Consider the following 22487-nt stretch of genomic DNA (forward strand, 5'->3'; position numbering starts at 1 on the left):
ATCCTTCGGCCTGTTGAATGAGATTAAGTAGCTCTAAATGAACCCCGTTACCAGGGACGCAGGAGAACAGGGTGAGAAGACAGCGCAGTGGGGGTGTGGCCGTCCCACTGCCCCAGCCGTGGGCCTGGTCCCCACACTGTCCACCCACCAGGCTCCTCTCCGGAGTGCACGGGCTCTGCTCTGCGCCAAGGGCCCAAGGCCGAGACGAGAGCCACAGTGCCACGGGAACACCAGCCACACTCACTGCCTGGGCTGGAGCAGGGCTTGCCCCCATCGTGGGCACCGTGGACGCAAGTGGCCCCGAGTAACGTCACTGGCGCCACCTGCACCCGGCCCCAGAGCCCAAGTAGCCAGGGCTCCAGAGCGGCCCCCAGGCCCACGCCTCTCGGGCACCGCTCTGACCCGCGGCCCCCCACCCCCCGCCTGTCTGCCGCTTGGGGACAGAGCTGGCTTCAGCCAGGGCAGGCACTGTGGCGCAGAGGAGCCCGGACGTGCTTCAGTCCAACGCAAGGAGGTGCCTCCTGACCGCAAGGAGACCAACCGTCCCCAGGCAGCCTCCAGCACACACCGGCCCAAGGGCCTCCCCTGCCCTCGTGGCTGGGAAGCCTCCCTTGCTCACAGGGGCTGCCTCAGGAGCCTTCTGGAAGGACCTCCAGGGCCAGATCAGGCATCCCCCCCAGCCCTGCCCTCCGCCCCGCACCCAGCGGAGGACCTAGCCTGACGTCAGCATCAGCAAGCCGGGCATGGGGGGGACAGGGAGCTCGGGGAGGGGGAGGGGAGCAGGGGAGGGGTCGGTAGTTTGAGGGTGGAGCCCCCTCTCCTCGACATCATAGCCCCTCCGCACGCCCAGAACTACAGGCTCCGTCCGTCCCGCCCCCCGGAGGAGCGGCCCGGTAGCCTCCCCTCCCCTCCGCTCCCCCGTTCCAACTACCCCTTCCTCTGGCGTCCATTCCAGACTGAGCTGAAAAGCAGGGCCCGGAGCCCAGGCAGGGGACTGTGCGCCTCTGAGCAGACACGCCCCCTCAGGCGGAAGAGACCTGTCCTGTCCCGGCGCATCTGGGGAATGTGGGGGGAACAAGTCCCGGCCGGCTGGGGCCCACGGGGGCAGGGAGCACGAATGCCCACAGGCGCGCACACGCTCTCGCCATCACCGCGCATTCCTGGGGCCTCGGCCGCCCAGGAAGAGCAGGCCTCCTGTGCGTGAGCACGTGCGCACACACACACAGACACACATGCACACGCACATATGCACACGCACACCCCACTGAGGTGCAGACCTGTCATCACGCCCACAAGCCTGGTGCTGGCTGGGCGCCACGCAGACCCTCACCCGGGACCGTCCCAGGAGAGCTGAGTCAGGGTCCCACGAGCAGCTGTGTCCGCCAAGGAGGGGCCACGAGGAACCCCCTGCCCGCCCCGCCCCCCAGCCAGAGGTGGACCTGCCGCTCAGCAGAGGGCCCAGCAAACCAGCCAGAAATTCGCACCCCCTGGGGTCTCCCACTCCAGGTGGACGAGATCCCAGAGCCCTTCTGACCGTCCCCAGGCACCCGGCCCAACCACACACCTGAGAAGGAAACACTGCTGAGATGCCAGAGACAGGCCTGCACCCACCAATGTGTTGGGCTGCCCCCCCCGGCTCAGCCCATCCCCTCTCCCAGGTGCGCCGAGCTCCCCCCTCGTCCTGCAGCTCCTGAGGAGCCCGGACTGCAAGGAGACCAACCGTCCCCAGGCAGCCTGGTCCTTAGCTTGATAAATTTCAAGACCAGCCGTCCCCAGGCAGTTGGTCCATAGCTTGATAAATTTCAAAGGCAACCCAGGAGTCATTTTACAGAGAGCGGCCAGCCCCCCTCCGTTGGGACGGTGCTGGATGCACTGGCCAGCCCTGGGCCACGCTGGGGCCCCACGGACCACAGGAGGAGCCCAAGGCACAGGTGGGCCCCTCAGCCCTTTCTCCAGCCCTCTGAGGCGCACAGCCCCTGCCTGGGCTCGGGGCCCTGCTTTTCAGCTCAGTCTACCCAGGGCCAGTAGGGGGTATAGGCACACACTGCGGCGGCCTCAACTCCAACTCAGCCCAACACGCTAGACTCTCAGGGCAGAAAGCAGCCAGGTGCCCTGAGCGGGGAGGGGATAAGCCCCCCACCTCCCGCAGGCCCAGGCCCAGCCTGGTATGTAAGTCTGCCACGCGGTGTGGGCATGGTCTGTCTGGCTGGACGTGGAGCCTGGGCTGCCCGGGGAGGACCAGGGCACCACCAGGCACCCACCCTCCCCTCAGGCAGGGGCTCTCGCACCTGGCCAGGTCCACCCGCGCACCTGTGTGATTCCAAAAGTTGGGAGTCGAGATGCAGCAAACAAATGTTGGGTGTTGGACGTGAGAAGCACGGTGAGCCGGGGGTTGCTGGGGGCAGGGGCGCAGCCCCAGGGCAGGCGGGACGTCCCCCTCCCCAGTCTGGAGGGCGGAGCGTGTGACCTCACCCAGCTGCGCCCCCGAGGTCTGTGCGCTTTCCAGTCTGGATACTATAGTCCCATGGCTTTTAAAGTTGACACAGAGAGAGAGAGAGAGAGAGGGGGATCCTCGACCCACACAACCCACTTCCAGAGTCCACAAGTGTCCCGGCCAACAGGCCACAGGACACTGAGGCCTGGAGGCGCCACACGCAGCCAAGAGACCGGCTGAGGCCCCCGAGCCAGCACAGGGCTCGCACGGGTCTGACCAGGCCGGGCGGAGCCGCAGGGGGAGCTGGCAGCCCCCAAGCTGCCTTCCCAATAAGTCTGCTTGTGCCTCTTCCCTTGTGCCAGGAGATGTCCCACTCCTGGCAGGCCGCAGCAGCCCCCCAGTCCTGGAGGAGCAGGCGGGGCCTCCTGTACCCCAGGTGGGACCAGGACGTCACGCCCGCTGGGGAACTGAGCCCAGAACGGCATCGCCGTCTACCCGGAAGCCTCACTCACCCACAGGCAGAATGTTCGTGCTCAGGAAAGGCCGTCTGCTCTCCAGATCGGGGCCTGGGTCCTCGGGCGAGGGCACCATCGCGGAGGGACCGAGGGCTCTCGGCAGTGCGGCGGCAGGTGAGAGGTGGGACTGGCCTGGATTACCGGCTGGGGCCGGCCATCTGAGGGAGGCAGGGAGAGGCTGCTCTGAGGCCCCTCTGCCCCGAGGGCCCCAGCGTCCTCTGCCGCTCATCCCTCCTGGAGAGGCAGGGGCAGCGGGGCTGGTGAGAGAGGCCTGTCCGGCGTCCGGGTGAGCGCTGGGCGGGGGTGCAGGAGGCGGCGTACTGCAGCCCTGCTCCACCCCCCCCACCGCCCCCCACGAGCAGCCCTTCCAGGGGGGGCGCAGGGCAGCCTGGCGGGGAGTCTGGCAGGAGGCGACCCCACCCGGGACACTGAGGCTCTGGGGGAGGAGCGGGTGCAGCCAGAGGGCAGGGGACCTTATCAATGGCTGCATCACCAAAGTGCTGATTGTTTCTCTGTGCTGGGACTTGTTCCATAGCTTGATAAATTTCAAAGGCAACACAGGAGTCATTTTACAGAGAGCGGCCAGCCCCCCTCCGTTGGGACGGTGCTGGATGCACTGGCCAGGCCTGGGCCGCGCTGGGGCCCCACGGACCACAGGAGGAGCCCAAGGCACAGGTGGGCCCCTCAGCCCTTTCTCCAGCCCTCAGGTCCCACTGCACTGTCACCCCCAGGTCCGCAGTCTCAGGCCCTTCCAGCTACCACTCGGTCTGGGCGGTGGGTGGAGGCCAACGCTGGCCTCCCAGGCAGCCATCGGCCCCGGGGCTGTCTGGCTGGGCTCCCACCACCCCGCCGTGGGCCCAGGGCCCGCCTGGCCTCCGCGTGGCCTCCACAGAGGCTCAGTCCCACCCTGGCCTCTGCTCAGGCCCCCCTGCTGCACCTTTCCAGCTCCTCCCCAGCCAACCGCCTCCTCGCTCCCGCAGGCCAGCTCCTTCCAGAGACTTCCTCTGTGCCACTGCCTCCTGTGAGCCTCCTCCCGGGGGCCACAGAGAGACCACAGAGGCCAGCATGGGAGGCCTTGGCCGCTGGGCTCGGTTGCACTTCTGACGTGCCCAGGACGGAGCTTCTGAGGCCTGGCCCTCGGATGGACATCGGGACACCCGGGCCCCGAGACACCCGGAGCCACGCTCTGCCCAGGTGGGAAAAACAGCGGGGGCGGGGGGCAGCACCCCTCCCAAGGGCCCCTCAGAGCCGCCCTACCTCGTGGCCCTTCTCCAGCCACCCGGGGAGGAGGGCCCCGTGGCGGTCTGCCCTTCCTTCACCCTGGCAGGCTTCAGCCCCCAAGCCTCCACCTGGCCCAGCCCCCCAGATCAGCAGCAGACCCGGATCGGCTGCCCCCCAGGCTTGCCCATCCCCCTCCCTGCTCCCCCAGGAGTTCCCTGGGGTCCTGCACGTCCCACCGTATCCCCCGCTCGCCCACCAAGCCCCACCGGGCCCACACAGCCCTCCAGAGGCCCACCTCCCCTCCTGGGCGCCCCCTCGCCGCCGCCCGGGCCCCCGGCTCACCTGCGGTGGCTCCCCCGAGGCGGCTGGACCACCACGGCCCCTTGGCCACACAGCCCAAGAGGCCGGCGCCAGCTCTGGCCGCTGAGCCGGCTACTGCCAGGGTTCCGAGCAGGCCCCACGCTTCCTGCCGCGGCGGGAGCCCAGGAGCCGTGCCCGGACATGTCTGCCAGAGCGGGGCCGGGCGTGGGGCTCGGGCTGGGCTGGCACAGTCGAGCCTAATTAGGCAACAGCACCCACCAGGAGCTGAGGCGAGGCCACGGAGGGCCGTGAGGTCAGCGGTTGGCGAGCTGAGGTCCCGGCAGCACAGGCGCCCGTGAGCCCTGCCCCCCGAGCCACGCCAGGGCCCCTGATGGCGCTCCTCGCTTCCAGCCACGCTGGCCCCCGCGGGGAGGGGCTGAGGGTCAGAGGAGCCGACCGCCGTCCCCAGCTCGGCCCCTCCCGCTCTCACAGGCTGACCCCCGGGCTAAGGAGGGGCACCGCCCCTCTCAGGCCTCCAGCCTCTGCTCAGACCCCGGCCCAGCTGCCAGCGCCAGGCCTGGGAACTGGCTACTGCCCACGGGTGAGCAGTCACGGTGACATCATTCAGAGCCAGGCCGGGTCGGGGGGGACAGGGCCGAAAGGTTTACTGGACTCCTGACCCTCAGAAGCCGGCCGTTTAATCAGGACCCTCGGCACAGGCCCGGATAGGCCGGAGGGTGGCCCGGCCGAGCCCAAGCGCCCAGGGGGCGATGCCCACACCCAGACGGGCAGATCCGCCTCCATAGAGTGGCCAGTGCCCAGCCTCGAGGCCCCGGGATGGAGTGGCTGCCATCCTGGTGAGTCCACAGTGCCCACCCACCATGCCGTCGCCCTCTGCGGGGGCCTAGGTGTCCCTCAGGCCCGGCCTCCCGGCCTGGACACTGGCTACTGCTTCCATCCCAACCCCGCCCAACCCCACGGTGCCCCCGCACCATGCTCCACAGAGCAGCGGGCTCGCAGTGAGAGCGCCACAGGGGCCACCGTGAGCCCCCCTCCGGCCACCCTCTCCCTCTCGCCCCCCGCCTTCTGTGCCAGCGCCCAGGAGGTGGGGCCGCCACATCCTCCACTGGCAGCTCTGGCATGAGAAGAATCCCAACTCACCAACCCCAGCCCAGCTGGTGTGGCTGCACTGGGCCTGGCCCCGAACATCCAGCCTTTCTAGACCCTCTGCCCAGGTCCCCCCTGGTGTCCACCCCGGGCTGGACACCTGGCCCGAGGCCCCCAAGGGCTGACACGGCACGGTATCAGGGAATCAAAAGGATGGCCCATGTGCTGCCCAGGGCCCCCAACCCAGCCTTGCCCATCCCCCTCCCCACTCCCCCAAAGCTGCCTGCGGAGTCTCCTCCCCAGGTGGGACCCTCACGGCCCAAAGCCTCCCCCGAAGCCCCCTCCCACACAGAGCCTGCTTATTCCCGCATCCCTGCCACCCCAGCACAGCCTCCAGGCTGGGAGTGGGGTCCAAGGTGGAGGAGCCCTGATGATGGGGCGACAGGTCAGGGCTCCCCTGTGGCCGAGAGTCTGGAGCTGGACCCTCTACCAGGCGCCACCTGCTGCCGGAGCCTCCCCTGTGCCCCACCCTGGACCTAGCGGATGAGGACGCCGAGAATGGAGGCTGGACCCCGACAAGCCCGGCCTCCCCCCTCGAGTGGGTCAAGCCAGCCAGAGCCCAGCGCAGAGGCTGTCACCCAGGGCCCGCCAGGCCGCACGTGGCAGCAGCCCTGACCGCGAGGCCGGGCGGGAGTGACTGGGTGATGCAGCCACACGTCTGCGTCCAGGGGCTTCATGGAGCAGGACCCTTGCCCGGGGGCAGGAGGGAAGGGCTTTAGTTGAGGGCAAGTCCTGGGTAAGAGCAGGGATCACTCAGCCAGGGCACGCGTGTGCAGCCTGGGACCCAGCCGCTCTGCTCCGGAGAAAGAGCCCCTCCAGGCCCCAAGGGATTGGGGGTGGGGGGTGGGCGGATATCCAGGGCAGCCCTGCCAGGTCGGGGAGCTGGAGGCCCCAGGGTGGGGGACACACACTTGGAACAACACGGCATTAGAAGGAGGAAGAAAGAGTGTCTCGCGGGAGAGAGATGCGTCTTGAGAGCACAGTGCTGAGTGAAGAAAGCAGAGGTCAGAAGGGGGCAGAGGTCAGAAGGGGGCAGAGGTCAGAAGGGGGCAGAGGTCAGAAGGGGGCAGACGACCAAGACCACACCACAGAGCCCTGCTTCCCGAAGTGTGGCCCACGGAACCCCAGGGGTCCCCAGAACCTTTGGGGGCCCATGAGGTCTGAACTATTTTCATGATTCCGCTCTCCTTCCCCGTGCTGACGTTTGCACAACAGTGGGTAACACTCCGCACAGATCAAGGCTGCGGGACCACAGCCGCATCGCCTCCTGCATCACTGCGCGCTCAGGATTAAACAAAGAAAACGCCGTGTCCCTGAGCCCGTCCTCGACAGAGCAGTAAGAATGACAAATTTGATTAAACCTCACCTCTGGGTTCGCATCTTTCTAGTATTCTGTTCGAGACCACGGGGAAGGGCTCCCGAGTACACACAAAGCTGCCGCCCCCGAACTGGTCGCGGACACAGCCCACAGACACTGTTTTTTACCCGAAAGAACAGCTGGCAAACTGGCTATGCCGTATGGGTGTGCAGATATCTGGCAGAAGTTTCCTCAAAAACAAGTGAAGTGGGGACTTCCCTCATGGTCCAGTGGTTAAGACTCTGCCTTCCAATGCAGGGAGTGCAGGTTCGATCCCTGGTCGGGGAGCTAAGACCCCACATGCCTCGGGGCCAAAAAACCAAAAAAAAAAAACAAGTGAAGTAAGCACGCCACTTCAAAAGAAAATAAATAAAATGACGGGATCTGTCGCCAACAATCAAAGCCACAGCTTAAGTGAACATCAGCATTTGGAAGAACTTGACTCCACCACTGTGAGTTTGACAGCTTCCAAACAGTGAAGGCTGTTTCTCATGAGAGTGGTGGTGTTAATGTGCTCTAATGAAACGTGTCAACATTTGGAAAATCCACCGAACTCAGCAAACCAATATTTCCCAGACGACCAAGACAGGATAATCCAAAATCACTCACAAGTGAAGATCCTTTCCAAGCGAAAACCAGACCAATGGGTGTTAGTGTAACAGAGCCCCTGACGGCCGTTGACAGGGATGCAACTTTCACATCTCAGCTCCCTTAAAGAAGCTCTCATTGGTTCCGTTTTGGCGGAGCATCCGAGAATATCCACCGATACCTGAGTCGGCAGACGTCCCCATAGTCTTCACCACAACGCACTGGGACAGATGGAATGCTGTGTTCTCTACCCAAACACGACAGAGATTTGCAACAATGTAAAAAAATGTCCCTCTTCTCACTGAATTTTTTGTTTGGAAAAAACCAGTTATTTTCATAAAATGTTATTTATATTAACGTGTAATTAGTTGATTGTTATTTTTAGTAAGGTCTCATCCATAACTGTTTTTTTTAATGATCACTTTTACGTTCTATTGTGGTAACTGTCAGGTGATCATAACCAGGGGTGTGCTGGGCAAGATTGACCAACCAGCTCTCGGGGGAGGAAAGCCCTGAGGATGGTGTTTGCTGATGCCCATGGTGTAAGCACACCCACCGCAGCCAATTTCAGGCTATGACCGTGAGATTACTGAGCGCGGAGTTGGGAAGAAATGGGCGACATTCCATCCCCTGGGATTTCCAGTCCTCAGATGGAACAGACACAAACCCTATCTAGACAAGAACATGGATAATAGTAAGATGTGAATAATTAGGAAGTGCTAAGTTTTGAGTGTTGATTGCTTGTGCTTTTACATAACTTATATGGTTTACGTAATTTGATTTTAATAATGGCTGTGTTTAACAACCAGCTCACAGAATTACTGGATATCTCACAGTCGGCTCTCGCCAGCTCTCTCTCCACTGGACACAAAGCTCTTCGGGGTCCCCAACAATTGTTCAGAGTGGAAAGGGGTCCGGAGACCAAAACCTTTGCACCGCTAACATTGATATGGATCAAAAATAATTGCAACACAAAATGTGGAAGCAACCTGAGTGTCCATCATGTCCATAACAGATGAATGGATAAAAAAGATGTGGTACATATACACATGGAATATTACTCAGCCATAACAAAGAATGAAATAATGCCATTTGCAGCAACATGGATGGACCTAGAGATTATCATACTAAGTGAAGTAAGTCAGAGAGAGAAAGACAAATACTCTGTGATATCACTTATATGTGGAATCTAAAAAAATACAACAAACTAGTGAATATAAGAAAAAAGAAGGGGGCTTCCCTGGTGGCACAGTGGTGGAGAGTCTGCCTGCCAATGCAGGGGGACACAGGTTCGAGCCCTGGTCTGGGAAGATCCCACATGTCACGGAGCAATGAAGCCCGTGCGCCACAACTACTGAGCCTGCACGTCTGGAGCCTGTGCTCCGCAACAAGAGAGGCCGCGATAGTGAGAGGCCCACGCACCGCGATGAAGAGTGGCCCCTGCTCGCCGCAACTAGAGAAAGCCCTCGCACAGAAACGAAGACCCAACACAGCCAAAACTAAATAAATAAATAAGCCTACACCTTTAAAAAAAAAAAAAGAAAAAAGAAGCAGACACACAGATATAGAGAACAAACTAGCGGTTACCAGTGGGGGGAGGGGTAATATGGGGATGGGGGATTGGGAGGTACAAACTATCGGGGGTAAGATTGACTATAAGAATGTACTGCACAACACGGGGAATACAGTCAATATTTTGTAATAACTGTAAATGGAGTACAACCTTTAAAATTGTATTAAAAATACTTTTAAGGTAAGTGCAACAAAACACAGTATGCATTCTGAAAAATAACTAAAACAAAAGGTGCACACGGAACACCCATCAGAGTGCACCCCAAGAAGGGGCTGGCTGGGGTGAACGCAATCAATCAACCATGCACCAGTCAGCCAAGAGCAGGGCCGGGATGTGAAGAGGAGTGGTCCCCAGAGCCCTCTGTGCCCGAGGCCTGCAGAAGAGATTGCTGTGGAAGTGGGCGTCTCCAGGTCGGAACTTGGTTTGAAGCCTGCCTCTGCATAGCGAAGAAACTCTCCCTGACCTTTGGCTTCCTGGCCCTTAAAGCAGGTGCACAGAGAGCCCTTCCCCAACAGGAGATGGCAGGCGCCACGTCCACCAGCCAGGTCTGGAGGAGCCCAGCCTGGCAGGTGGGCACAGACCCTTCCATGTCTTCACGCTCTGGGACCCCTGCCCTTGGGGGCGCTTTCCCCACCCCTGCGCCAGGAGCACACCCCACAGGAGCCAGGCTGCAATCACTGGGGTCCACCCCATGAACAGAGATGGGCCCTGGGAGCACCCCCCATCCTCTCGGCAGCTCCAGCCCCTCTGTCCTGCCTGAGCCCCACCCTCTCCACGAGAGCGTCACTGCCAACCTCCATGCTCCGCGAGAATCTGCAAAGTGTGGCGAGTTCAGTCTCCACGTCACAGTGGGGGAGGGTGCTAAATGGGTCAAACGGCCCCCCGGGGCCAGAGGAAGGGCCCCAAAAGGGATAGCAGAGGTCCTGCCTGGACCACCTCCATCAGACGCCAGCTCCCTGCGGCCCCGAATGGAATCCTGAGTCTTTGGGCGGGGTGGTGTCTATTGAGTGGAAGAGGTAAGTCAAGGCTTGGGGTAGGGGGCCGGGAGAAGGGAGGCACAGGGCATGTCCCTGCGTCCCTGCGTCCTTAACCCAAGGACGCAGAGCTCCTGACCAGAGCCCCAGGGGCGGCTGGGGGGGCCCTGCACCCACCCTCACCCCACAGTAGTACCCAGGCTGGCAGGGAGGAGGGTCTCGCTCGCCACAAAGGTCCAGTGTCGGGGAGGGTCCGAAGGGGTTCAGAGGGGAGCCATCTGCGGGAGGGGGCGCCTCAGGCAGAAGGGGCAGCAAGTGCAAAGGCCCTGCAGCCAGAAGGGCCCGTCTGGTCCCTGGGGCCCAGGGCTGGCTGGGAGTCCCCAGTCCCAGTGCAGCTTCCTCAGACAGAAGCCCCCTCCCTCCCCCAAGGGAGCTGAGGGAAGCATTTCTGGGCTCCTCCCGGCTCTGCCATCTCCACGGCCAGGCACCCGACCCCGTTCCGCCGTCCTCCCTCACCGTCCTCACGCCCCCAGGGGAGGCCGGCTGTGGCCCCCACGCCCCGCTGCCGGGCGGGCATCAGCCCCTCCCTCTGCCGGCCTCCAGCCGTGTCCCCCGCTCTCGTCCAGAGGCCGGTACCTGCTCGCCCCTCCGTTTTCCCCCGGATGTCTGTTGTCTCTTGAAATTCAGCGGGAAACTCAAGGCCAGGCAGAGAGGACAGACCCCCAGACCAGCCCCGAGCTGGGGTGGCCGCTGTAGACCCCTTCCTGGAGGAGGGCAAGGACCACGGCCTGGGGGGCCTGGCACGGGGGCTGCTGGGACCCCCAACAGGAGCAGATCCCGTGGAGGGGGAGAGTGGAGGGGGACCCTGAGAGAGCATCCCCTCTGAGAAGTTTTGTGCCTGGAGGGGCAGCAGTGGCGGGGGCGGGGAGGGGGACTGGTGTTTGGATGAAGGGGGAGCACAGGGGACGCTGAGGTCACACTCGGCACCCAGTGAGGGTGCCGGCCACAGCTGCCACACCCGGGGGAGAAAACTAAAGACAAGCCCTGGGGCCCCCACTCAGCCCTGGCCTCGGGACAGGGTGGGGGGTGGGCGGGGGATCCGGAGGCTCCTGCTGGGGACCCTGACCCCTGGCCTCCAACAGACCGGGAGCCACTGTCTCCACACAGCGCCTCGTGGGAGAAGCCCCAGGCCACGCTGGGCCACGCTCCAGGCCACGCCAGGCCACGCTGGGCCATGCCGGGCCAGGCTCCTGCGCTTCTGCCTCGGGGAGCCCCCGTGCCGCACGCTTGCTGCCCCCAGGCCCTGGTTGCTTCCCGATCTCACGACTCTCACGTCTGAAGTGAGGAGCTCGTGGGCCTTCAATAGCATCAGCTCTTCTACTTTGAAAGTAAACACCCCGAGGCTGCAGAGGGGCCGTGAGAAGCACTGGCCGTTGGCAGCTACCGGTCTCTGTGAATCAGGACAAACCCCCGCAAAACCCAAAGTCAGAACCACATGGATGCAGAGGTGGAAACCAGCGCACAGTGGTTCCTTCCAGCCGTGGCCGGCGGGGCGCTGGCAAGGCAGGCCGTGGCCTCGGGTTCCCGGCGAGCATGCGCCGTGGACAGTGCCCGCCACGCACCGGGGCCTGTCCACTCGCTCTGGCCTCGGAGCTCGGTCCACACAGACACCCTGAGCACCGCCGCACGCCCGCTGGGAACAGACGGGATACGCCCTCGGGGACTCTTGTCACCGTCACCCGAGTCCACAGACCAAGCACTGCTGCTGCTGAGATGCCTGCAAACCTCTGAGGCCCTACCACCCGTGGCCCCCATGCCACCTCCCAGCAAAGCCCGAGCCGCTCAGCCCTCGGGGCCCGCCCGTGAGAGGAGCCACAGCGAGCCTCGGGCTGGCCCCGCGCCGCCCGCGCCGCACACGCGTGGGTCCCGGGGGCTCCCCAGCCCAGGATGTAAGACTCTCTATCCTCCATTTGGCAGGTGAGGACCTGCGCAAGGTCACACCTCCAGCACAGAGGTGGCAGCCCCCGTGGCCGCCCCCATTAGGAGGATGCTGTCATGGGGACAGTGACATGGGGGGAGGGCGTCTCCAGGGAGCGTCCAGCACAGCCCCCTCCACGAAGAGCCCCAACAGCAGGCCTGACCTCCCTGTGCCCGTCCACACGCGGAGACACGAGTGGATGCCGTTCCCTGGGCTGGAGTGAGGCAAGCGTGTGGGTGACCTGCGTCAGCCACTGTCAACACCCCTGCCCAGCCAGCGGCCTCTCGCAGGCCGCCCTGGCTTTGCCTGGTGCCCACAAATCCTCAGTCTTCTGGGTGCCCCACCCCACAGGGTCCTGGCTTCTCCCCCCTCCCTCCAGCCCCAGGGGAGGCAGGGAGGATGGCCTCTGGTCTGGGCGGAGCCCTCCCTCTCCTGCCAGTGCAAAGCCTCTTCCTCCAGGAAGTCCTCCCAGATCACCTCTTCCTTGGGCCCTTAGGGTCCAGGTCTTAGTTACCAACCAGCTCAGCCCCAGATGATGATTGCACTCACGCCACCCCCACCCACCCTGGCATCAGGCAAAGCCATTGGGATCCAGATGTGGGACAGACATCCAGACAGACCTGGGATTCACCCTGCGCCTGCTTTGGACCAGGCATGGTCTCTCTGAGCTCTGACTCTTAGCTCTGCCACATGGATGGTGCCCCTTCCCTCCTTGGCCCCTCAGGCTCCAGATTCCTGTCCCGCTCCCTTGAAGCTCTGACAGTGGCCCAAGGCCCCGGAGTCCCAGCACACCATTGGGCCAGGAATCGTGCCTGCCTGTCCCAGGCCAGCACAGGGACAACCGGCCCTGGCCACCAGCAGAGTCCCTGGCCAGCCCCTGTGCCCTGAAATTGCTTGACATTACTTCCCAGACCAGCCCAAGCCCCAGGCAGCCCCTGTCCTGCCCCACCCTACAAGCCCCTGCCAGGGCACCGCTCTGGGTCCCGCAGCAGGGCCTTCCCACCCCTGCACTGAGGGAGGCCTCTGCCCAAGGGGCTGGTGGGAGTCCCAGCTCGGTTCTGGGGCCCGCCCACCTATGCCCGCGGCCCCTCCCACCGCAGGCGGCCGAGCCCACCCTGTGCCCACTGCACCCCCGCCCCACGCGCCCCGCCCTGGGGCCAGCTCCGAGGCTGCCTGCTGGGGTGAGGTGTGTTCCCAGACCTCCCAGTGCGGCCACCACGGCCAGCTGGAGGAACCTGTTCTCCAGGTTTGTCCCGAGGGAGTGCTGTGCCCAAAGGTCAGCGGGGGGCGGCGGGCGCTTCCCGGGCTCTCCACCCGCCCAGGCCTGGGGCCGGAACTGCAGCTGCCCACCCCTACGCCCCACAAAGGGCAGCAGCGCCCACCTCTGCTCCACACCCCGAAGGCGCCTGCCCAGTCATGGACGCAGGCCCGCAGCAAGGCTGGTCCCCAGCAACCCGTGTCTCTCCACCCCCACCACCGGGTGGGCATCTCAGCCTCAGTGGCCCCTCTGCCATTCTCCGACGGTGAGAAACACCCGCTCCCCCTTATAGGATGGGGATACAGGGGGTCCAGCGAAGGCTCTGCCTGGGAGCACCCCACCCCACAGTCCCAGGGCAGGGGTGCACCCAGCCCGCTGTCCGGCCGGCCTCGGATGACCCTGAGCCCTGGGGTTGGGCGGGAGGGGTCACACAGTGAGACTGCCTTGGCTAGAATCAGGGGTCTCGAGCTGACCCACCTTGCCCCTCCTCCTTTCTCCCGACAGGTGCTCCCGAGCCGGGCTCCACGGCACAGCAGCCACCCAAGCAAGAAGCCCGCGTCGGGCGAAGCCGGCCTCCCGGGAAAGGGATACAGACCAGCTGGCCGCTGGCTTGCCCACCAGTCTGCTGGGTGGGGCTGTGGGAGGTTGGGAGAGGAGCGGGGGAGCTGGGAGAGTGAGGGGTGCAGCAGGGCCACGCCCCACCCCCACCCCCAGCCGGGCTCAGTGAACGTCCTGGAGGAGGGAGCGATCTGACAATGGGAGGAAGTGAATGAATTTGGTGGTGATGTAATCGGGAGGAACATTTGTGTTCTACTACAAGTTAATCACTACAGGGATGTTGCCTGTAAGTGTAAATTCTACATAGTGGCCCATCTCTGGGAACCCTGCTTCCCAGGTTATGAGCATTCAGCTAAAATGCCTTTGTTTAGCGCACAGGAAACATCCTGACCAGGCCCACGTGTGAACAACTGCAGGGAGGAAGAAATTCACACATCCCCTCCGGAGTCTGACCGGAACCAGGAAATGCGTGACTTTATTCCCTCCCCTTTTAGTACAAAAGGAGCCTGAATCCTAACTCAGGCACAATGGCTCTTTGGAGCACGAGCCCACCATCTTCTCGGTCTGCTGGCTTTCTGAATAAAGTCATTATGCCTTGTCCCAACAACTCATCTATTATTGGCCTGCTGTGCGGTGAGCAGTACGAGCTTAGACGCAGCCTGCGTCTGCCGATGCGCGCAGATGACACGCTTAATAAACATCAGCTCGTTGTATCGGCATCTCCATTCCGGAGACCAGAAAACTGAGGCCCGGAGGTCAGACAGTGCGTGTGAGAGGTCCCAGTGGATGAGGTCACACAGCCGAGGTCACAGCGGGTTCCTGGCTCAGCACGCTCGGTTTGTACACAGCAGTGGACATCAGGGCCCCACGCTGGGGTTGGACCCCGGTCAGATACCTCTGCCCGGCGCGGGTGGCCGCTTCCCCGAAGTCCACACGGCTCTTCCCCTTCCTGTCCCAGGAGCCAGGTCAGAAGTCACGCGGTGAGGCCTCCAGCAAGAGCCCTCATCCCTCCAGCCCGTCCGGAATCCCAGAACCCGAGAACACAGCGGGCAGCGCACAGGGCTCGGGCTCGCCTGGCTGCCAGGGGACCCGGAGAGCTGGCTTTTGATGAGGCAGGGACTTCTGTCTGTCCCTCCCACCCGACTTCCCTCTGAAACCAACTCGTCCCCCTCCTTAGTCGTGCGGCCATCTCTGCACCCGGCGAGTCGTCACTCTGTTCTCCTTTGGTTCTGATCCAGATTCACTCTTTGGGGTGAAACTCACTCCCCAATCCATAATTCTACCCGCTAACGTGGTGGAGCAGATGGGCCCATGGCACCATCTGCTGGCCATTCTGGGCTCTGACCCCCAAACTCAAGTCACAGTAGGGGCCCTGGGGCGCCAGCGGCAACCCCAACCAACCAGCCCCACGGCAACTGAGGACACTGGGGAGATCTGAACCCAGCTGGACCCCAGGCCGCACATCCCCGAGGACAGACGCTTGGTAACACTGTTTCTGGCCTTGCCCTGCCCAGTACAGCTGTGCTGGTTAGAAGACTGGGAAGATGCAGTTCTGGGCAGGGAGCCGGGACCAGCCAGTGGAGGAGGTGCCCTGGGCAGGCCCCACCCCTCAGGCTTCCCTAAGGAGCCAGCCGGTGACCCTGAGGAAGGGGACAAGACCTCTTCCAGATCTGACTTGGTGCCGGTGGACACTGCATCCATCTATGCAAGCCCATAGGCCAGGGGGTCTCAGGGGCCAGCCTGTTAGTTGGCCAGAAACTTGTGAGGCCTCAGTGTCTCCACCTGGCCCCCGCCCGAGGGCCCACCCCTGGCTGCAAACCAAAGCAACAGGTGGCCTCTGTGACTAGGAAACTGGGTACACAGACAAGGGCACCGCTCCAAAGGGACACGGGGGCTTCGGTAGCAGGAGGCACTGCGGGACCATGCAGGTCCTGCCCCTTCCCTCTAAAAGGTGCCTGCCTGCCCCTGGTGGAGGCCCAACGAGCTCTGAGCCTGTCCCCAAGGCCTGGTTCTGTGTCGCTGAGCCGTGCCAGCCTGTGCACATACCCACAGCTGACACCCAGATATGGGAGCAGAAGTGAGGCCGAGAGCTGCAGCCTGTCTCAACCCACGCCCTCCAGGCCGAAGTCAGGGGGGCCCCGTGGCTCCCCCACCCCCTCAGCCCACTTGCCTTCTTTCTCTCCTGCTGGGCCCACAGCTCCCCTTAGTGCCCACAGGACAGGGCCCTCTGGTCTGTCTGGGGTACCCCTGCACCCCCTCCACTGGGGCACAGACACAGATGCCATGACCTGCTCCAGACCCAGAGCCCTCAGGGCACCCCCACTGCCTCCTCCCACTGCCCTCCCCCCAGGCCCCTCCTCAAGTCCAGCTGTGGCCTGTGCCTGGGCGCCGGTCTCTCCTAGCTCTGTCCCCTCTGGTGCATGGCCTTCCAAGTTCCCCAGGCCCTCTTCGGTCCCTCCTCTGAGAGCAGCTGGGAGGGGTCAGGGGTCTGCACTTGTGGGGCCTGGGCAGCCTACAGTAAAAACACCGCGGTTCAAGAATCAGAGCTCCCTGCCCCGCCCCAGGCCGCAGAGCACCTTTCCTGGGCCCGCAGTGGGGGTCGCGGGGATGAGAACACAGGAGGTGCCAGCGCCCCGCGGAGGGCACTGCAGGGATGGAGACGAGCGCCCTCCTTACTTCCGGCCCCAGGGGGAGGGCAAGTGCCTCCCCACGGGGCGTCGGCACACCCCCTCTAGCTCTGATGCCTCTCGCAGTACCTGGGGGCTGTCCCCGCGGCCGCTCGCCACCCTGCGCCGCTCAACCCCCCACCCCGCGCACCCGCCCCCTCCCGCCCTGCGCCCGCTCCTCATCCGGGCCGCGTTCGCCCCGTACCGACCGCGCACGGAACCCACGGCCCTACCACGCGCTGGCCCCCGTCAGCCCCGCCCCGCCGCAGGCCCCGCCCCGGGACGCGCGCGCGCCGTGACGCACAAGGTCTGTGACGCACAAGGTCTGCGCCGCACTCCGAGCCCAGCGCCGTCCTGAGATGCCGCCGCGTGGGCGTGGCTATCCGCTTCGTCGCAGCCCCAGGTCACCACAATCTCCCCGGTCAATACGATCTCCCCGGTCTCCACGGTCCCCGCGGCCCCGCGACCCTAGGCCATGGCCCCCGCGGCCGCCAGCCCCCCGGAGGTAGTCCGCGCGGCGCAGAAGGACGACTACTACCGCGGCGGGCTGCGGAGCGCGGCGGGCGGCGCCCTGCACAGCCTCGCGGGTGAGCCCCCGCGGGACCGCGGAGGCCATTGGGGCGCGAAGCGGGCCGACGAGCCTCAGGCCCTCCGGTCAGCCCCCCGCAGGATCGGCCAGGCCCTGCTCGCCCCCCCAAGACCTGAGCCGAAGGAAGGAGCGAGCGCCCCGGGCTTTGCCGCCTGCTGCCGGGGGCGGGGGTGGGGGCCAGGCACCAGGCGTGGAAGAGTCCACGGCTCTGGGGACACGGGGAGTCTCCCGTGGAGCAGCGGCGTCGGAGCCCAGTGGAGGGGCAAGAGCGTGGGGTGGATTCCAGACGACAGCAGGCTCCTCTTCGGAACAGCCGAAGCGAGGCTGGGCCGTAGACTCGGGCGGGTAGCCATGGGCAGGTTTTGAGCAGGAGAGGGACCCGAAACGATCAGAACAAATGGCCCGTGTATTCGTTTTACTAACACATTCACTTACTCTGTGCCAGACACTGCTCTCCGTGCTTCAGAACGTTAACTCATTTTATTCTCAACACATCTCTGAGTGGGAGCTGCTGCTAGTCCTCTCCTTAGAGACAGGGAAGTGGGGATTCCGGAGAGATCTTGTAACTTCCTGAGGTCACAACCAGCAGTGTGGGAGCTGGGATTTGATGCTGGATGGGTGGTCTCGGCTTGAGCTCCTGGTCACTGTACTACACTGTCCTTGTGGCCCTTCTGGGCTCTAGAGCAGTTGCCCAGGCGGGTCCTGGACGGGAAGGTGGCTGCAGGTTGGTAAGTTCTCAGGATACTCAGTGGGCCAGGCGAGGCAGGTATAGATGGAGCAGAGTGGACAGCACAGGAGGCCAGGGAGAGAGCAGAGTGTGGTTTAGGACAGTCTCGGCCGCATGGAAGGGTGACGGGGCTGGGCCTTGGCAGCAGGAAGGAGGCTTGTTCCTAATCCTTACGCTGCACCACCCTCGCTCCAACCCCTCAGAAATGACGTGGTTCCTCCTCTCAGGTGCGAAGAAGTGGCTGGAGTGGAGGAGAGAGATTGAGCTGGTGTCGGATGTCGCCTACTTTGGCCTCACTACACTGGCAGGTAGCAGCCCCTGGCAGGAACTCAAGGCCCACAACACACGCCGAGCCCAGAGGACAGGAGAGGGGCTGCCAGCAGAGTGAGAAGCTTCTGGAGGTGCTTCTCAGTGTCCCCGGAGCTGGGCCGCATGCAGCCTCAGGGAAGGAGGGGACCCCGAGCCCTTTCCCTAGGTGGGAGGCCAGGCCCTGAGCCCAGGCCGGGGCCTCTGGAAGCTCTGAAGTACCTGTCACGTCTGTCTGGGACCGTTTCTCCGTGGCTGAACCCGTGGCCCGAGAGGGGTCCCAGCGCTGAGCCCTGTCACAGGGCCTGGGCTGTGAGGATCGTAGGGACCCGGTAGAGAGAAGGAGGTCGCTGGCAGGTCCCTGCCTGTCTCTCTCCCCGGTCCCTCTCCCCACAGGCTACCAGACCCTCGGGGAGGAGTACGTCAGCATCGTGCAGGTGGACCCGACCCAGGGCCGAGTGCCCTCGAGGTTGCGCCGTGGGGTACTGGTGGCGCTGCACACCGTCCTGCCCTACCTGCTGGACAAGGCCCTGCTCCACCTGGAGCACGAGCTGCAGGCCGATGGCGATGGCGCCTGGCCCTCGCGGGGCAGCCTGGCCCCCGGTGCCCGTGGCCAGTCGGGGGCAAGGCGCTGGGTGCGCCGGTGCACGGCCGCCCTGACGGAACAGCAGCAGGGGACGCTCCTGCGGGCTGTGTTGGTGCTCAGGCAGGGCCTCGGGTGCCTCCAGCGTCTCCACGTCGCCTGGTTCTACATCCATGGCGCCTTCTACCACCTGGCCAAGAGGTTCACAGGCATCACCTACGTAAGTCACAGGTGCCGCCTGGGCCCGCTCTTCTGCAGGGGACTGCTCTTCGGGGCCTCTGTCCCCAAGCACAGTCACAGGGCCGGAGCTGAAATCCTCCACTGGAAACGTGGGTCTTGTCAGGTCCCGTTTTGCTGAAAGACCTGCGGAAGTCTGGTTTCCATAAACCCTGAGGTAGGGCAAGTCTGTCTTCCTGCCGCCAGCACGTGTGGCCGCCCCACTCTGTACCCTGAGCGCAGGCTTGGGGCCCCGGCTTCTGGGCCCCATGCCCACCCTTCCAGGCCGCCTGGACAGAGGGTCAGGTGTAGGGACATCCCGATGGTGACCCTACAGCGACCCTGTTGCCGCCAGCATCCCCGCTAGCCTCCCCTGGGCTCCGCCCACCGCAGGCACTCCGACCCTCCGGAGTCTCAGCTGATGCCCTTGCTCCCAGGTTCATCCGGAGGGCCTTCTCTCGGGCCCCCTGCCTCCCCGGAGGTCTCCAGGCTCCCTTGGCAGTGCTGTCTGGGCACGTGCACCCCCTCTCCTCAGCCCAGCCCCAGTCCTCACTGCACTTGCTCTACCTGTCAGGTAGGGTGTTTGCTAAGCTGCTGCCACAGAGGAGCCTGGAAGCACAGGCTCAACCCAGTCAGGGCACTGGGGGCTGCCACAGGGCTCTTCCTACACAGGCACCCAGGGCCCTGCCTCTCGGGCTCCGAGCTCTGGCCAGTCTGGCTGACCTGACTGTCCCCGTTCCCTGGGGGGAAGGAGACAGAAGAGGGGGGCAAGCAGCTTTCCCTTGGGGGACGTGGCCGGGAGTCCCAGCTGCAGAACATCACCCGGGTGGTGGGTGCCTTGCTAGAAGCTGGAGCTTCTCTTCCTCCCATGGGGCTGAGTAGCGGGTGTGCCATGCTTGGCGCCCCCCCCCATCCCACTGGGCGCCCCTGCTCAGGCTTCTTTGCCAGTTCTTTTTCTATGAGGCTTGGGGGCCTGGTCGTCCCCCCTCCCCGCGACACCTTGCCTGCAGCCTAGTGACTGCAGGCTTCGAGGTTCGTGGCCGTCCTCGCTCAGTGCTGGGCTCCCGCCGGGGGTGAGGCCCTGAGCTGTCCAGCTGCGCCCCCCCGGCTGCCGCCCAGCGCAGAGCCTGCCAGGCGCTCCGGCCCCATCCCGCAGCTAGAGGGCAGGCCTTGGCTTCGTCCCACAGGGGAGGCCTGGCCCCTGGGCCACTCAGTGCCTCGTGCCAACGGATCATGTGACTGTCCCCCCTCCCAACCCGGCTCCCTGACAGCTCCGTGTCCGCCACCCGCTCGCAGAGGACCCTCGGGCCCGTGCCAGCTACAGGTTGCTGGGGCTCGTGTCCCTGCTGCATGTGGCACTGGCCGCGGGCCTGCAGCTCTACGGCTTCCGGCAGAGGCAGCGCGCCCAGAGGGAGTGGAGGCCGCAGCGTGGCCTGTCCCACCGCAGGTGCGCAGGGCTGCGCCAGGGCAGGGGCTACCCAGCGCCACACGGAACTCAGGCTCAGTTCTGTCCCGTCGTCCCCCCTCTCCTGCCAGGAGCTACGCAGAGGAGAGAGCAGTTTCCAGAACCTCGCTGTGCACCCTGTGCCTGGAGGAGCGCAGGTACTCGACGGCCACGCCCTGCGGCCACCTGTTCTGCTGGGACTGCATCACCCACTGGGCCGACACCAAGGTGGGCGTCCTGAGCACAGGCCCCCGGGCCACCCCCGCTGCACTGGGCCCGCTGCCTGCCTCCACAGCCGCGCTCGTTCGGGGTGGGGGTGGGGGGCCTGTTTTTAAAAGCCCCCGGCTGGGCTGGAGGCAGGGAGCTGCGGTGGCCGGAAGCCCGCTGTGGCGGCTCCGCTCCCAAAAGGCAGGCCCCGGCCACCCACCTGGGAACCCTCGGAGCGAGAGCCGCCTGCTCAGCCTTGAGATCTCAGGGTGTGGGGTCCAGGGGGCCAGAGCAGGGAGCTCTGCCACCTCTTAGCCCTGCGCTGGCTTCAGGGAGGGGCCAGTCCCGGGCCCCCATGTACCTCCGCCCCGTCTCTCCTTGGGGCCTGAGGCCAAGCCCGCCTCGTTACTGGCATGTCCCGTCCACACGCTGCCCAAGGAGCCTTCTTCAGCGCCTGCGGGGTGTGGGTGGCTGCAGCCTCCTCCTTGGGGTCCAGGCCACTCCGCGAGGCCCCGGGGCACACGCGTGCCTGGCAGGCAAGGGGCTGACCTTCCCGGGCCAGGAGGGACCCGGCCCTGAGGGTGGGGACAGGGGGCCCGTGAGCTCACACCCAGCAACTCCGAGACGCTCAGGGCAGCCACGGTCGTTCCGCGGCCAGGCGCCCTCCCTTGTCCCAAGTCACCCGTGGCCTGGCCATCTCCTCGCTGGTCACCGTCCCTGCTCTGCTCCCCGACTGCCTGCATCATCTCAAAAAAATGTTTTTCTGTCTTAATAGAGACGTTGTGTACATCCGTGTTTTACTGGAGATGCCAGTGGAGGAGGGACCCCCGGGGTTGTAGGGGTCACAACCCGTGACCTTCCTCCTCCCCCCCACAGATGGAGTGTCCCCTCTGCAGGGAGAAGTTCCTCCCCCAGAAGCTGGTCTACCTGCGGCACTACCGCTGACCCGACGGAGGGAGGAACCCAGGAGTCTTTCCTGATGTCCGGAGGAAGTTTATTCTCAAGGTTGACAAGTTGACTTTACTTGCACAGAAATCGTGAAACTCTCTTTTATTCTGTGTCACATAAGACACCGTGCCAGCCGCCGGGGAGGACAGGCGCTGGACCTGGACCTGGACCTGGACCTGGACCTGGACCTGGACCTGGCCGTGAAATGGCTTCAGGGCAGGTTGGGCAGGGCCTGCAGGGCTGCCAGCCAGACAGCTCAGCACTTAAACAGAACTTCCCTCCCTTCCCCAAACCGGTCATTTCTATCCAACACCCTGCACACAGTGAGGGCGGGGCCAGACGGGCCAGGACTGAGCAGGCGCCGAGAACCAGCAGCGTGCCTTCCCGGCGTGGTCGGTCTTCCAGCCCCAACGACCCACAAACCTTAACCCTTGTCACCAGAGCTGGCTTTTGGGGCGAGGGGGCACAGCCCTTCCCGGAAAGCAAGGAGCCGTGATCGCCCCCTAACGCATTTGGCAGGTGCCTTCTAATAAATGTCAAGTTTGTTTCCCGTTTTAGAAAATGGAGGACTTTCCTGGTGGCGCAGTGATTAAGAATCCACCTGCCAATGCAGGGCACACGGGTTCGAGCCCTGGTCCGGGAAGATCCCACATGCCGCGGAGCAACTAAGCCCGTGTGCCACAACTACTGAGCCTGCGCTCTAGAGCCCGCGCGCCTAGAGCCTGTGCTCCACAACAAGAGAAGCCGCCGCAATGAGAAGCCCACGCACCGCAACGAAGAGTAACCCCTGCTCACCACAACTAGAGAAAGCCCGCGCTCAGCAACAAAGACCCAATGCAGCCAAAAATAAATAAATTTTAAAAATAAATAAAACGGAA

The 22487-nt window shown here is 64.0% G+C and overlaps 2 protein-coding genes and 2 long non-coding RNA genes across 6 annotated transcripts in view; 3 read left to right on the forward strand and 1 right to left on the reverse strand.

Annotated features, from left to right (window-relative positions):
• Nucleotides 1–4673, reverse strand: part of PLCH2 (phospholipase C eta 2) — a gene marked incomplete at its 5' end in the record, with an annotated part of 69891 nt that extends 65218 nt beyond the window's left edge. The window contains 2 exons of the mRNA XM_082393795.1: nucleotides 2947–3107; nucleotides 4513–4673. Coding sequence (XP_082249921.1) covers nucleotides 2947–3107; nucleotides 4513–4673 — 322 coding nt within the window. The remainder of the gene's footprint in view (nucleotides 1–2946; nucleotides 3108–4512) is intronic.
• Nucleotides 4674–6531: 1858 nt separating this feature from the next.
• Nucleotides 6532–7330, forward strand: LOC309629640. Its single transcript, XR_014245163.1, has 2 exons — nucleotides 6532–6641; nucleotides 6693–7330. It is a non-coding gene; the product is annotated as an uncharacterized lncRNA (long non-coding RNA).
• A 5988-nt stretch (nucleotides 7331–13318) lies between these two features.
• On the forward strand, nucleotides 13319–14530 carry LOC309626567. Its single transcript, XR_014243292.1, has 2 exons — nucleotides 13319–13630; nucleotides 13870–14530. It is a non-coding gene; the product is annotated as an uncharacterized lncRNA (long non-coding RNA).
• A 2382-nt stretch (nucleotides 14531–16912) lies between these two features.
• PEX10 (peroxisomal biogenesis factor 10) lies at nucleotides 16913–22487 on the forward strand. 3 transcript variants are annotated; one of them, XM_082404331.1, is made up of 7 exons: nucleotides 16913–17176; nucleotides 18133–18213; nucleotides 18608–19014; nucleotides 19448–19584; nucleotides 20282–20457; nucleotides 20547–20682; nucleotides 21538–22487. In XM_082404331.1, the coding sequence occupies exons 1-7, from the start codon at nucleotides 17065–17067 to the stop codon at nucleotides 21677–21679; spliced, it is 1191 nt and encodes a 396-aa protein (XP_082260457.1). In that variant the 5' UTR covers nucleotides 16913–17064; the 3' UTR covers nucleotides 21680–22487. The 3 variants fall into 3 exon arrangements, with proteins under 3 accessions (XP_082260457.1, XP_082260458.1, XP_082260459.1); XM_082404332.1 differs by lacking the exon at nucleotides 21538–22487 and adding an exon at nucleotides 21437–21531; XM_082404333.1 differs by lacking the exon at nucleotides 19448–19584.

The sequence above is a fragment of the Balaenoptera borealis genome (genome assembly GCF_965194805.1).
Source record: "Balaenoptera borealis genome assembly, chromosome: 1".
Taxonomy (NCBI): Eukaryota; Metazoa; Chordata; class Mammalia; order Artiodactyla; family Balaenopteridae; genus Balaenoptera; species Balaenoptera borealis.